Source organism: Cynocephalus volans, chromosome 13 (genome assembly GCF_027409185.1).
Source record: "Cynocephalus volans isolate mCynVol1 chromosome 13, mCynVol1.pri, whole genome shotgun sequence".
Taxonomy (NCBI): domain Eukaryota; kingdom Metazoa; phylum Chordata; class Mammalia; order Dermoptera; family Cynocephalidae; genus Cynocephalus; species Cynocephalus volans.
The window spans coordinates 30,987,572-31,001,621 of NC_084472.1; the positions used below are offsets into that span (position 1 = coordinate 30,987,572).

The following is a 14,050-nucleotide window of genomic DNA, read 5'->3' on the forward strand; positions in this document are numbered from 1 at the left end:
CAATCCTGTAAGTATAAACACTTGGTGGAAAAAGCAGATGGACTGTAGTTAGTGTGCACCCTCCCCCCCCCCCGCCCCCGTTGCAGGTACTTAATTCAGAGTGTGGTGTCGCCTTTTCAAGCCCACTCGTCAAGCCACCTCCCTCTCGGATGGGGCCCAACAGCCCAGTTCATTTTACTGGCCGCCACTTTCTTCCCTGTCACCAATTTAGGCTGGCTTCCTAGGGCCAGAACCAGCGTCCTCCAGCGGGTCACCTTGGACCTGCCCGGACCCTTCCCACGCAGGGGACCCCACCTGTACCGTCACCCGCACCCGCACTCCCGGGAAGGGGCGGGGCTAGCGCGGCTCCTCCGGGTGGACACGCCGAGTGGCGGCGGCAGACGACAAGTCACATGCGGCAGTGGGGGCGGAGCGTGGCGGGCCGGGTGGGTGGAGAAAACAAAGCCCCCAGCTGTCAGCAGAGGAAGGAGGCGACAGCGCCGGAGCAGGTGAGTCAAGTGCATTTAAAGCGGTACCGCCCTGGCGCACCCCGACACCCCCTGCCCTGGCGCAGTCCCTCCCAGAACCCGCGCTGGCCGCGCCTCTTCCCGCCTCCCGGGTGTGCTGCCTGCGGGTCGCCGAGCAAGCGGAACCGGGGTCCCCAAGCCCGGCAAGAAGTTGTGCAGGGGTCGGCGCCGCGGCCCCCCGTCGTGCACCCCGCCGCGCTCCCGCCGGCCGCACCTCTCCTTTGGGGGCCCGGAGCTACGCACCCAGGGAAAGGGGAGGGAGTGGGGGCTGCCACGCTGGCAGAAGCCAAGTGGACTGGCCCGGGGGTGACGGCTGGGGCCATCCCGGGTAGGGAGACTTAGCTTTGGTGAAGGAGGGGGGTCTTGCGTGTGCGCCCCCGCAGCGCATGGTCCTCGAGGAGGTTCGAGAGTTGGGGCGCCGGGCTGAGAACGGGGGCCGCGGGCAGGGGCCGCGCGCTTCGGGGCAGACCAGGAAGTGCAGCGCGCTGGCGCCCGCCGGCTGGGGAGCAATCCCTGGACCCCCGGCTCTGCTGTCGCCCCGGTCCTTCCTCTCGGGCGGAGACCAGCCCCACCACTCCTCCACTCCGACGCCAGCGCCCAGGACTCAGGAGCCGGGGGGATGAGAAAGGGAGCGGGCTATTATTCTGCGCCCAAGTGGTTCTTCGGCTGAGAGCACCCTGCGCGCAGGGCGAGGGGTACTCTGCGACTCCCCACTCTGCTTTGGAAGGAAGTTCTTCGGGGTCTACCCTTGGAAGGGCTGCGCCGAAGCCAGAACTCCCACAAAGGGCCGGAAGGAGGGGTGGGCACGGAAAGACCCTCCCTCTGAACCTGGAACGCTCAGTATTGCAGACTTTCAGACCCCGATAGGGCTAGAGGGTTTGGTCACCCCCGAGCCACTTGGCCAGTCCAGTGCCGAGGGCAGAGCTGTAACCTTGGAGGAAGGGGAGCCGCAGCCATTTGGTCAGGAGGAGTCTTTGTCTTAACCCCCAGTCCCCTTCTGCTAGTCCTCGCCGGGTCAGTAGCGCGCGGAGTAATTCATTTTTCGAACATTAGCCGTCCCTTCACCTCGGCACCGGCCAACACTGCCGTTCATCCCTGCGGGTCTCCTCCATCACTTCCCCTTTTCCAAAATAAAATCAAAAAAGGAAAGTGATCCAGACCCTCTAGGCACGTGGAAGTCACTGAAAGCACCACAGGGCAGTCAACGTAAAATCAAGGGTTAAGTGTTAAAACCCGCGCGCGAGAAACGGAAGAACTTTCTTGATTAGCATAGTATCTGCCCCGGGGCCGCGCTGCCAGGCGGAGGTTCGGTCCCAGCCGAGGCGAAGCGTGCAGTCCCTGCTTGACTGAGGTCGGACGCAGCACCTGCTTCTCATCTGACAGGACCCGCAGTTTACGACTTTACGGAACAGGACACTGTGGCATGAAACAGAACAGAGATCAAAAGGTAACCGGCAGAATAGCATCATTTGAGATGCTTCTCTTGGACTCTAAATTTGGACAAGTTTTTAGTAAGCAAAGGGGAAACGGTCCTTGTTTAGCCAGAGGCTCTTTAGGAAATGATCCCTTGATTCGCTGTCATTCTTTTCTGCCAAACTTATTAGTAAGACGCTATCTCTAAGACAGGAGGTTTGGGAGCTCACCGAGTGGCCCTTACAAAAGCTTAACTGGTAGTTTTCTCTTGCATGGGAAGAGCGATGCCTCTCCAAAGCAATGGTTTCTAAACTTTTGCTGCATGTTGGAATCACCTGAGAAGCTCTGAAAAATCCTGATGTCCAGATCGCATCCCAAACTATTTAAATAAAACTGTTTGGGGATGAGAGCCAGACATCGGTTGTTTTTGTTTTGGTTTGGCTTGGTTTTTTTTATCTCTAGGTGATTCCATCGTGCAGCACAGTTTGAGAACCCCTATTGCAAACCTATTGCAAAGAAACAGTTCAATGGCCAACGGCAGCGGGCGTCTTGCAAGACAAGATGCCAGTTTAACTACTTGGGTGGGTGAGAAAAGACGCTGAAACTGGGGTGCCAATGACTAACGCCCAGGGGCGGGGACTGTCATCTGGCAGCCTGTCTGGCGACACCTACTGCATCGTTTTTCCCTTCCCTGCCTAGGGTCTGGCTCTTGTTGGGAAGATCGAAGTTCACTGTCAATGCCTAGTTTCTGCACTGTTGTTAAAGGAGAGGGATAGAAACGTTCATTCCTGTGATGACTCATGTGTAGCAGGCGGTAGGGAAACCCAGCAGAAATAAACTCAGAGCAGCCTGGTGAGTCAGCAGGCTGCTCTGCAAAGGGAGCCCTGTGAATAGGAAGTAATTACAGCAGCTAGCTTATTGACGTGCACATGCTCCACTCCTTTGAAAGCACATTTTCATATCTAATGGGGATGTTTGCTTGCAGAAGCTGCTCTCTTTTCCAACACTCCATTCTTTTTTTTTTTAATTTTATTTTGTCGATATACATTGTGGCTGATTATTGCTCCCCATCACCAAAACCTCCCTCCCTTCTCCCTCCCCCCTCCCCCCCAACAATGTCCTTTCTGTTTGCTTGTCGTATCAACTTCAAGTAATTGTGGTTGTTATATCTTCTTCCTCCCCCCCCCCCCGGTTTTGTTTGTGTGTGTGTGTGTGTGTGTGTGTGTGTGTGAGAATTTATATATTAATTTTTAGCTCCCACCAATAAGTGAGAACATGTGGTATTTCTCTTTCTGTGCCTGACTTGTTTCACTTAATATAATTCTCTCAAGGTCCATCCATGTTGTTGCAAATGGCAGTATTTCATTCGTTTTTATAGCTGAGTAGTATTCCATTGTGTAGATGTACCACATTTTCCGTATCCACTCATCCAATGATGGACATTTGGGCTGGTTCCAACTCTTGGCTATTGTAAAGAGTGCTGCGATAAACATTGGGGAACAGGTATACCTTCGACTTGATGATTTCCATTCCTCTGGGTATATTCCCAGCAGTGGGATAGCTGGGTCATATGGTAAATCTATCTGCAGTTGTTTGAGGAACCTCCATGCCATTTTCCATAGAGGCTGCACCATTTTGCAGTCCCACCAACAATGTATGAGAGTTCCTTTTTCTCTGCAACCTCGCCAGCATTTATCGTTCAGGGTCTTTTGGATTTTAGCCATCCTAACTGGGGTTAGATGTCCAACACTCCATTCTACCTGCTTCAGATAATGCTCTCTCTTGTCAGTAGGTGAAACAAAGCCAACAAAACATCTTATAGTTTCCTTGGAGGGAAACATAAACTGTTGGAAAGATGTAAACTGGTTTGGGTTATTTCAGTTATGTGAAGTGGAGAGAATGAATTTGCAATACATAAATTTTGAATACGAAAAAGTCAAATATTGTTTGATTACACATTAGGGAGTGGATTAAAGAATCTATTTAAATAGAAATGGTTACATCTAACATTTTACATGAAATTTTGTTTGCTATTGACCAGTGATTTCTCTCTTTTTAAATAAATAAATAAATAAATAAAAAAGATGACTGGTAAGGGGATCTTAACCCTTGACTTGGTATTGTCAGCACCACTCTCACCCAGTGAGCCAACCGGCCATCCCTTTGTAGGGATCCGAACCTGCGGCCTTGGTGTTATCAGCACCACACTCTCTGGAGTGAGCCATGGGCTGGCCCTAAGATTTCTCATTTTTAAAAAGAAAAAAAAAAAAAAAAGTCTTCCCCAAAGGATGAGTCTAAGATAAGCTGTTTAAAGATGCACACAAAGCTTATGAATTTTTTTTCTTATTTTTGTTACTATTTGTTTTTATACCTCTCCTTTTTTCATTATTCTTTAAGTCACCATTGCTCTCTCTACCATTGCTTAAATGCTTTCTTCCCCATCCTCAATTTCTTTAAGGGAGAACAGTGGCTGGCACATAGCAAGCACTCAGTCTTATGAGCTATTGAACCTCATCTGGACCTCTTATAGCTCCTATTTGTAGTCTGCTTGGTATTCTATCTTAGGGGCCTATATATCTGCAGCCCCCATAGCATGAAACATGAGACCTTGCATGTTATAGATGTTGCTGGTTTGTACTGAAGATTATCAGAATGTGAGGAGAACATCGGAAAACAAAGCATTCTAAGTACGTTAAATTGTATTTTCCATGACAGACACTCTGGATATGTAGGAGCCAATGTTCCGTCACAGTTCTTCAGTGCTATAAAATGGTAGTTCATTTGTTCACTTACATTTGTACACAAAACAGTTTCGCATTTTGAGTATAGTTTATAATCGTTAACATTTAACTACACTCTCAGGGGTCAAAGATTCACTTCACAAAAGTTCACCCTCTACCCATTATTACAAAAAAAAATAAAATCAAACTATATGGATGTTTAAAGGATTTATTACACTTAGAAGAGTTATTTCAGAATAGGTTAATAGCTAAACTGCTTTTATTGCCATCTGCCTACTACTCTCATTAAAATAGCCCAAGTACATTTAAATAGCCAGCATATTTAAAAATGGGAAGCTGGATGTATTCTTTCACAGATAACACCAAAAATGTTAATAAGAATTTTCTAAGGCTAGAATGATGTGAATGCATCCATTCTCAGTTTCTGTGTAGCTCAGAAAGGGACTGGAGGTGTATTTCTGAAATTTCAACCCCCTATTTTTTTTTTCTGAGAGGCATAAGATGTTGAAATGTTCAAATTTAGTCTAAAAAAATAAGACTAATAGAATTAATCCATATTAGTCAAACTGCTTTTAAAAAGATAATATAAACCTAGCTCTGTAATATTTACAAGCAGGCCAGGAGGGATGAGGTAGAAAGAAAGGGTGTCATCTCAATTTTAAAAGCTCTAAAGTTTGAGGGAACAGATGAGAACCACCCAGTCTTATTACCTTAAACTTATATAGCCTGTTGGTCTTATTACTATATCAGAGCCTAAATATAATTGGGTAGATGGTATTCCCAGGTGTCAAATAGCACAAGTGAATCCAAAAAGGTAAATGATATCCAAAGCGGCAATGCCAAGGCCAGAAAGGTTATCGACTGACTCCTTTTCCAGTGTCTATTGCATCATATAAGTTTTGATGTAGTCTTGCCTGGAGGCTTTGGCTAGACAAGATTAGTTCTAATTATCTCCTCCCTTTTTAAAACAGGAGAAACTATTCACATACGTTTTGCTCTTGCTGACTTTACTATTAAATAATTAACCTTTGGACTAGGACAACCCCAAACAATCTAAGCCATCTTTAGCTTCTTACCTAGGTATCAAAAGTAAAAAGTTCTTTAAAATTTTCTCTACATCATAGAAGCGTGTTAATAAGACCCTCTCTTGTTTTAGGGGCCCTTAGAGGCTAGTCCCACCACCCAAAGGAGCTTAAATGTCCTGTACAATATCTTCACTAAGGAGTCTTCCAACTTCAAAGACTTAGGAGTCTTCAAAGCTCTTTTTGCAGCATTCACCTATTGGAGACCACAAAGAGTAAATCCAACTCTTACATAATTCACCTACAACCATCCTAAACATTCAAAGGAAATTTATTCTCCTTAATCTGGGATAAGGAAAAATCTGGCTATAGTATTTCAAATCTGTTAATTTCACAAAATTTTTGCTCCAAATTTGCAACATTTGAGCAGCATTCAAAATTATGGCTATACCAGAGCTTTATAGAATGGAATTGGTGAATTTGCTTCCAGCTAAACCTGATCTAGTAATCTACACAATTCAAAAATGACTACTGACAAGCTTTACACAATGACATTAATCTTGAGTTGAAACCCATGGCTCCATCTGTTTCAGGGACCAGCAAACTATGGCCCACTGTTTTTGTATTTTTTTAATTATTAAAAAAATCCAAAGAAGAAAAAGATTTGGAGACACATATGAAATTCAAATTTCTGCATCCAAAATAAAGTTTCTGTTGGACTACAGCCATTCTTATTTGTTTACATCTTGTCTATGGCTGCTTTTGTGTAACTGGCAGAGTGGAATAGTTGCACCAAAGACTGTATGATCTACAAAGCCTAAATTATCTTTGCTGAATATTTGCAGAAAGGCTTTGAAAACCTCTGAATTTATTCCAATTCAACAAACTTCAGCTTTAAATGAGAATTTGCTCACTTAAAGTCTTAGTCTTTTTTCATTTTTTTTCCCTTTAGAGAAGGTAAAATAAATTTGTTACCAAATATAGGTCAACTAATCACTAAAGATAAAAGATAGTTTGTTTTCATATTCTTCTTGTGCGTGTATTTACTTGCAAAAACAGTACATTTCTCAATAATATATGAATTTTACTGATATGGTCAACTGTAAAACTTCTAAACCTAAACAAGCCCAAGCAGTGCAATACTAACTAGTCATTGTTTCCAAAGCTCTAGAAAATGTGAAAACACATTCTTAATAGCAATCCCAGAGTGATCATTTGTCTTAACTCTTTAGCAATATCCTTTTACTCCAACCCATGAGAGTATTTGTATGCTTGTTTTAGTATATAAAGGCATAACTTGGAGATTTATTCAGATTTAGAAATTTTTCATTGAGTATCACTTCCTACACTTAAAACATGATGTGGAAACTTGCTGCTTTTGGAAATACCACTACTTTTCTAAAGTATACATTTGACATAAATTGTTTGCTCCTCATAATGGCAAAGATCACTACATAACATACATGCAGTATAGTCACTAACACTGCTAAAGGCTGACAGTATGCAATGGACAATTTGGTTTAAAATTTTCAAACTTAAAAGACCAGATTATGATCCAGAAATTCAAATTATTTGCCTCCTGCTTAAGGCAAGACAGATTACTATTGATTAAGATTCTAGAAAAAAATATTTGAAAGAATAACTACATTGATAGAAACTTGTCTCAATTTTTCATTGTAATTGTTGCTTGCCATAAAACTTCTTTTAGTTAAGAGAACTTCCTCCTTTTGATAACTTGTTAATGCTATAGACTGGGAGTTTGCAAATGAGTTTCACTTAGGCTAATAGAGCACCTTTAAGGGTTATCTGGTGTCCTCTTCATCACTTCCAGAATCAGTCCAACTGCAATATAGAGACTGAAAAAAAGTTTTCTTCCCACTAAATCAAATGACACATTGAAAGTAATGTAAATTGAGGTAAGTGACATCAGCTAAATCATTTCTAAAACCAAAATCAAAAATTGTAATTAATCCCATCCTAGAACTATCGATAATGATAGCATGTATATCACTAACTCCCAAGGTAACTTGATCCACTAGTGCTACTTATGGAGTACTTGGGGGAGAAGGAAGAAAGTGTGTAACTCCTATGCTGACTGGGTAAGGAGCTAGTCCAAGTGAAATTAACTTTCCTTCCTTATCATAACCTAGATTTCACATTTTTTACCAATACAGTTTGTTTAATATAGCTTATGTCATACATATGTCACTAGTTCTCTCCAAAGTAGTTTCTAGAATTAGGAAATAATTGGATTTACTGTATTTTTTTTCTAGAATACAGAAGTCATAATTGTTGATTGCTTAAATGGGGATAAAACATTCAAAATTGTTTTGCTAAGAGGCAAACCTTGGTCCTAACTTCTTACAAACACGATGGCAGGAATGACTTTTGATATTTGAAGTAGGAGAAGGGAAAATAAGCAAGAAAAGGCAGTTGTTAAATGAAGAAACTCCTTTTAATTTTGTTAAAGTATCTCAAGCTATTTATTGGCTGTCATACCTAAAAGTGAAATCAGAGGAGTAGATTACCCTCTTCCAGAGTGGGAAAGGCTGCTTTCAAGGACTGGTAAGCAAGAGATGTGGGTGCCTGCAACCACCTTACACTCCTTTCGAAAATCATCTTAAAACTGATCAACTTACCGTGACATTAAGAAGAAAAACCTTTCATGATTCTAACAGAGAAACTGCTAACTCCATTTTCTCACTGAGTTTCTTTTGCCCTCCAAAAGCAGAAAAGAAAGGAAGCCAAAAGAAACACCTCCCTGTTTTGCCCCACCTGGTCCTTCCCTGGAAAGCAGCTACTGATATAAGTAAGGCTCTTTGACTTCCAGTGTGGCCTCTATCATCACCTTTTTTTAAATGTGTAAAAGGAGCTTCCACAAATCAACAGCTGTAATAATCAAGTGCTGTATGTGGTATTGGTAAATGCAGAAAACAATTTCCTGCCCAATGGAATGTTTAAATATCACCGTCAGTGGGTCTGTCAATTCTCCATCCCAGCATCTGCCCTCTCAGCACTTCAAGGTAACCTAGAATTTGGGGATATATTTTTCTCGGGTTGGCAGATTAAATATAGTCTAACCACTTGAATTTGAATTTCAGATAAACAATGATTTATTTTAAGTGTTAGTATGTTCCGTGCGTTGCATATATTTCATGGGATATACTTATATTAAATATTTTATCTCAAATTTGAACTTAACTGGGCATCCCTTTCATTTGGGTTTTTGTTTTATTTTTGTTTTTGCTAAATTCAGCAACTCTCTACTTTTATCTGTAATCTCAAAATGGCTAGCTTTCCTGATCTATAAAATGTCTGATCTGAAGTTATATTTCTGGGATAATAAATTTAAATGTCTGAGCTGCCTTCTCCTACTGAAGGAAAAAAAATCAAGCCATTAACTGAAGTTTTCTGCACAATTTGCATAAGAGGGTAAATAAAAAGTAAAACCAGAAGTAGAAAATTAGCAATCTTTTTAAAGTACTGTCTTTTCTTTCACTGACCTTTTAATAGAATAGATACTTCAATTGGTAAATTGTTAGTTCAAGCGGTGCAAACATAAATCCATCCATCATATCAACAATGTATTGCTAATTGAAGTGCGGTTCCAGGTGACTTCCAATGATGCCTTGCTTGCTACCAGGTGAGGTCCCAAGACCTTCAGCATCTGCATCACCTGGGAGTGCTTAAAATGCAGTATTTTGGGCTCCACTCCAGACTTTCTCAATCAGAATCTTCACTTTTACAAAAGACCTACAGGTGATTTATGTGCAAATCAAAGTTTGAAAAGCCCTGAACTAGAGGATTCACTTTTTCACACATCAAACTGGTCTTTTAAAAATCTTGTTGAAGTAAGCCTTAACAAACTCTTTTAACACCTAAGAAGAAATAGTTGCTTTTGATCAAATATCTTCAAGATATGCAGCCATTGTATTTCTATTTTATTTGTATGAAAATCCTTAATGACCATTTCTAATATTTTATAATGAGCCTTTAGGATAAAATAAGACAAATGTAATGCTGAAAAAGACTCTCATATTGACTAACTTGATAGCCTATTACAAATAACATTCTGGGTTGTCCTTGATTAATAACCTGTAAATTAAGTAAAACACTTCTTGGTCCTCAGATCACCAGCAAATCTCTTTTGTGCATCATTTCATGTATTGTAATTTACAGAGGAATATTTATATGCCGATACCACACATTCAAATACTTGTATCCTAGGTTCCTCTAACACTGGACAAAGGATGTGCAGTTTGGGCCTATGGCAAATTCCAAACTACTCTTGTGAAATTCTAAATTTTAAAAAGTATTAAAGGTTTCATAGGTAATTCTTTTTGAGTTGAAAAACAAAAACAAAAACTCCTTTATGCCTGCCTGCCTGTGTTTGAGTTTTTTTTGCATTCAGCCCAGCAACTACCGAGCCACTGCTGGAAGCCCCCTGGTCTCCCCTGCAGGAGTGAGGGGGATGCCACAGGCCTCAACCACGCCCCCCTCCTTCCTCCTCCCACCCTATTTTTCCCCCTTCCCCTCTCCCCTTCCAACTGCTCCTCAACAACATCTTAAAAGGTAAAATAAATAAATAAATAATTTATTTTTAAAAAGATAAAAGTCATAGTGTTGTATAATAGAAAGAATTCTACAATCGGAATAAGAATGTCAAATGACCTGAGTTTTAAAACTGGTTCTGTTGCTAACTGGGTGATTTTTGGAAACTTACTTAACATTCTTCATCAGCATGAAATTGAATTTTCTTATCTGCCAAGTAGAGACAGTGGAATCTGCCATTGTCAGGGTCAAGTTAGACAGCCTGTGTGTACGTATTCATGATGACTGTAGAATATATGTGATGTGGTCACAAGACTTGTTTAGTGATCTGCTTCACATAGGGCTGGCAGTTGACTAAAACATACCTTATTTGGAAGAAAGAAGATGTTCATTTTAATAGTTCCATCTACGCACTGGGATTGCAACCATAGAGCACATGTCTTACAGACACGTAGCTTGTGGCTGTATGTCCAAGTCAACCACAGACCCTCCCTTCTCAAAAACTTAAAGTTTTCCTCATGGCTGGGGAACTGTGACAGGCTCTTGGGCAGCAAGCAATGAAGTCCTTATCAGTCATTGTTCTGTGAAGCCAAAAGACACAAGGTTTTTTCCTTCCAGAAATCTGTACAAGCCCTCCTTTCCTCTTTCCCAGGAAAAGCTTATTAATGGATTATAAAACACACTTCAATATTTTTAATTACTCATATCTTTTTATAAAATATTCTTCAAATTATTCCTTCAAAACATGTTTTTAGGTAGCCATTATAACCCCAAATTGGAAGAGGCTGCATTTGTGTTGTCATTTATTAAAAAAAAAAAAAAAAAAAAAAAAAAAAAACCGGAGTAGAATTTTCCCCACTAGCACACATAGGAGAAACTCATTTATCCTTTTACTATCTTAATAAATTATTAGAGTTTAGAAAAGGTGAAAAGGTAAGGGAGGGGTGTGTCTCATGCAACTATCACAAGAACTATTTTTATTTTAATATAAAGCTCCTCTTGACTGTATTCACATTCAACAGTATTTTACATAATATTTTTCCTTAACGTTTTTAATGTTTCTTGTGTTTCTAGCTTCGGTGTCTTTGCCTGTACCTTTGTTTCTGCTTCTGCCTGGGATGCAGAATTGGTTAATTCAAGCTCAGGCTTTGTCTTATCTCAGGTACTCATTCCTGTAGGTCCTTGCTAGTCGAAACATCTGGTCCACTGGCCAGTGGCATCCGCATCACCTGGGAGCATCTTATAAATGCAGAAGCTCAGGCTCTTGCCCAGACATCCTCAATCAGAATCTGTACTTTAGTGAGATCCCCAGGCAGTCTGTTGTTAGGTGTTAACATTTGAGAAACATTGCTCTGGAAAGCCTTCCTTAACCTGGTAACCACTGCCACCAGCCCACCCCTTCCAATAGGGTAGGTGAGGTGGCCTGTTTTGGTTTGCCCTTCATTGTGATGAACTCATATTCATCTCCACGTCCCCAGGTCCTAGCACAGCACCTGACATGTGAGAGTACAATTTGGGAGATTGTTTCATCATTTTCCAAAATGGCTGTTTTGTAGCTGAAGGATTACAGATGAGAGTCTTCTTGTGTGCTGGGAAATAGGGTACTCAGGTAAGGTGCTCTCCATCACTGGTCTGCAGCTTTCTTTTTTGCGGTCTTTATTATGAAAAACATACTTGGTGGGAAACACTTCTCTGTGAATGATGTCTGAAAGTCCACTGCCAAAACTTTATCCCTGCTCCTTAAAATATTAATGCCAGTTAAATACCAGTGCCTCTGGGAGGAATCTCACTTTAGGCTTGGTGTGAAGGTTGATCTGATCTGGCAGGTTTTGGTAAGTATTTAGGAGAGGGACATAAAAGTAATGGTTCTCTCACAGGAGAAGGTAGGGAACACTAGCAGATGCTAGAAAAGATAAATGGTAGAATGCTGGAAAATAACTTCTAACTCTGACAGATGTTTTTATCAGGAATCATAATGTAGGTCACTCTTTCATTTTTAAAAAACCAAACTGTATTATCTCTACAATCTCAGGCTGTGACCGTTTCCCCATGTCCTGCCTCTCATCTATGACAAATTTCATCCATCCCTACATTCAAAGTGAACCACTGACAACCTGGGGATTTTTTTTTTCAGGTGTGTGTTTTAAAATCTAGACAGTCAAAAGTGCAGGTACTTTTCTAAACTTTTATTAAAACTAAGCAATAACTGAGCTATAGGAAGCTTTCACTGTATTCCATGCATGACTCAGTTTTTGTGGAAGGGATGTTTTGTGAACTTGGAGACAATCTGAGGGAGGGAGGCTTAGCCCCTCAACCCCTGTTTGAAGTAGTGGGAAGCTAATTTGAGCTTCGGAGTCAAGTTGTACCCAGAAACAAGAAACGTCTGTCCTACAGGGCTATTGTTTGCCTCATTTGAAAGGAACGGGAGGTTCCTGGTACTGCTTACCAATAGTTCTCACAATTAGCCACACAGACCACAAGACTAAAAGGAGTGTAATTATGTTCAGGAATGTGTGGCCTTTTTTCTTCTCTTGAGAGTCTACTGCAGTGCTTACCCATCACCATGGACACCAACTCCAGTCGAGTTGTGAATCTGAGTCAGGTTCATCTCTTTCGGGGAAGAGTGTGTTAGGTTGTCTTTCTGTCCTAAACCGCTTATCTGAGTGTCTGTGATGATGCTATTCATGGTAATTTGCCCAGACCTGGGAGCTTGGGTGGGGTTTGTGAGAGTCATCTGACACCTTTAGAGTGTACCTCGTTGAGCAATCTGACGCAGGTGAGCCATGCAGGATGGGTGGAACAATTATTGTGTTCTGTGTCCTGTAACATCAAGCCTAACTCCATTTGAGTCATATTCTCTCCTGAGTTTTGTGGCCCATCCCAGTGGAGATTTTTAACAATATATTCTTGTGAGGCTCAATGGTATTACAGAGTTGCTCATGGAACCCGACAGCTGTGTGAATTTTTTTGTTATTCATATTTTGGGGGTTTGTTTTTAAATGTTAAAGAATGGTTAATAGCCTTGGGTTTTATCACTACCCTGTTAATAATTTTGTATGACTTTGATGACTTTTGCACATTGATTCCTGTATCTGAAAAATTATGCAAATGTTCGTTACAAATGATCATGAGTAGAGGCTCTAGAAATTAAAAATCTAAAACAGCGAATTAAAAGCACTGCAGATAAGAATTAGGGAAATGATAGTCAAAGAAGAAGCAGCAATATCTACTAAAATATTTAAAAGAAAACATGAGTTAAGATTAAGAATGGTGTCTTTACCCCCCTTTGTTCAAAATTCAAAATTTAAGTCTAAACAGTGATCTTCACTCAACTTTAGCAAGCTATGCACAGCGTTATTTTTATTTTTTATCATTGTATTAACAATAAGTCAGTTTGAACTGATTGTCAGGAGACCTGGTTCTTGTCCCAGCCATGCTAATGTGCAGCCCAAAACAACTCCATCCACCTTTGTGGCCTCCAGCCTCATCAATAAAATGAGAGTATCATACCTTGATCTATTCTCTCTCCACAAAATATCCCAGTGCTCTGAAAGGTTGTTGTGAATTCATCTTTCTTATAATAAAATGTGATAGAAAATGCAGTGGGAGTTTCATTTTTTCTATAAATTACTTTTTAAACATCAGGAAAACATACAGTCTTGATAGTTCATCAGCACATTGTTTAGTTAAATTGGAATAGGCAGACTCAGTGATAAGTTTAAACGTCCACTGAACATATGGAGAATGCCATTATAGCACCTCAAAACATGAGACTAGTGTGATTTCTGGCAGAGCAGAAACATTTTTAAAAGCATCC

General features: G+C 41.1%; 1 protein-coding gene across 4 annotated transcripts in view; it reads left to right on the top strand.

Moving 5' to 3' along the window:
• Positions 1-442: 442 nt before the first annotated feature.
• The window catches only part of MAPRE2 (microtubule associated protein RP/EB family member 2), a 148,022-nt gene continuing 134,414 nt past the window's right edge, over positions 443-14,050 (top strand). Inside the window, exon 1 of one of the 4 annotated variants that reach the window (XM_063076902.1) lies at positions 443-488. Coding sequence is in view for 2 of the 4 variants with exons in the window: in XM_063076899.1 (XP_062932969.1) it covers positions 1,930-1,953 (24 nt within the window). In the remaining 2 variants the exon portion in view is untranslated. Of the gene's footprint in view, positions 489-1,829; positions 1,954-11,826; positions 11,843-14,050 lie in introns of those variants that run through there. The other 3 variants (XM_063076899.1, XM_063076901.1, XM_063076903.1) reach the window with 3 other exon arrangements.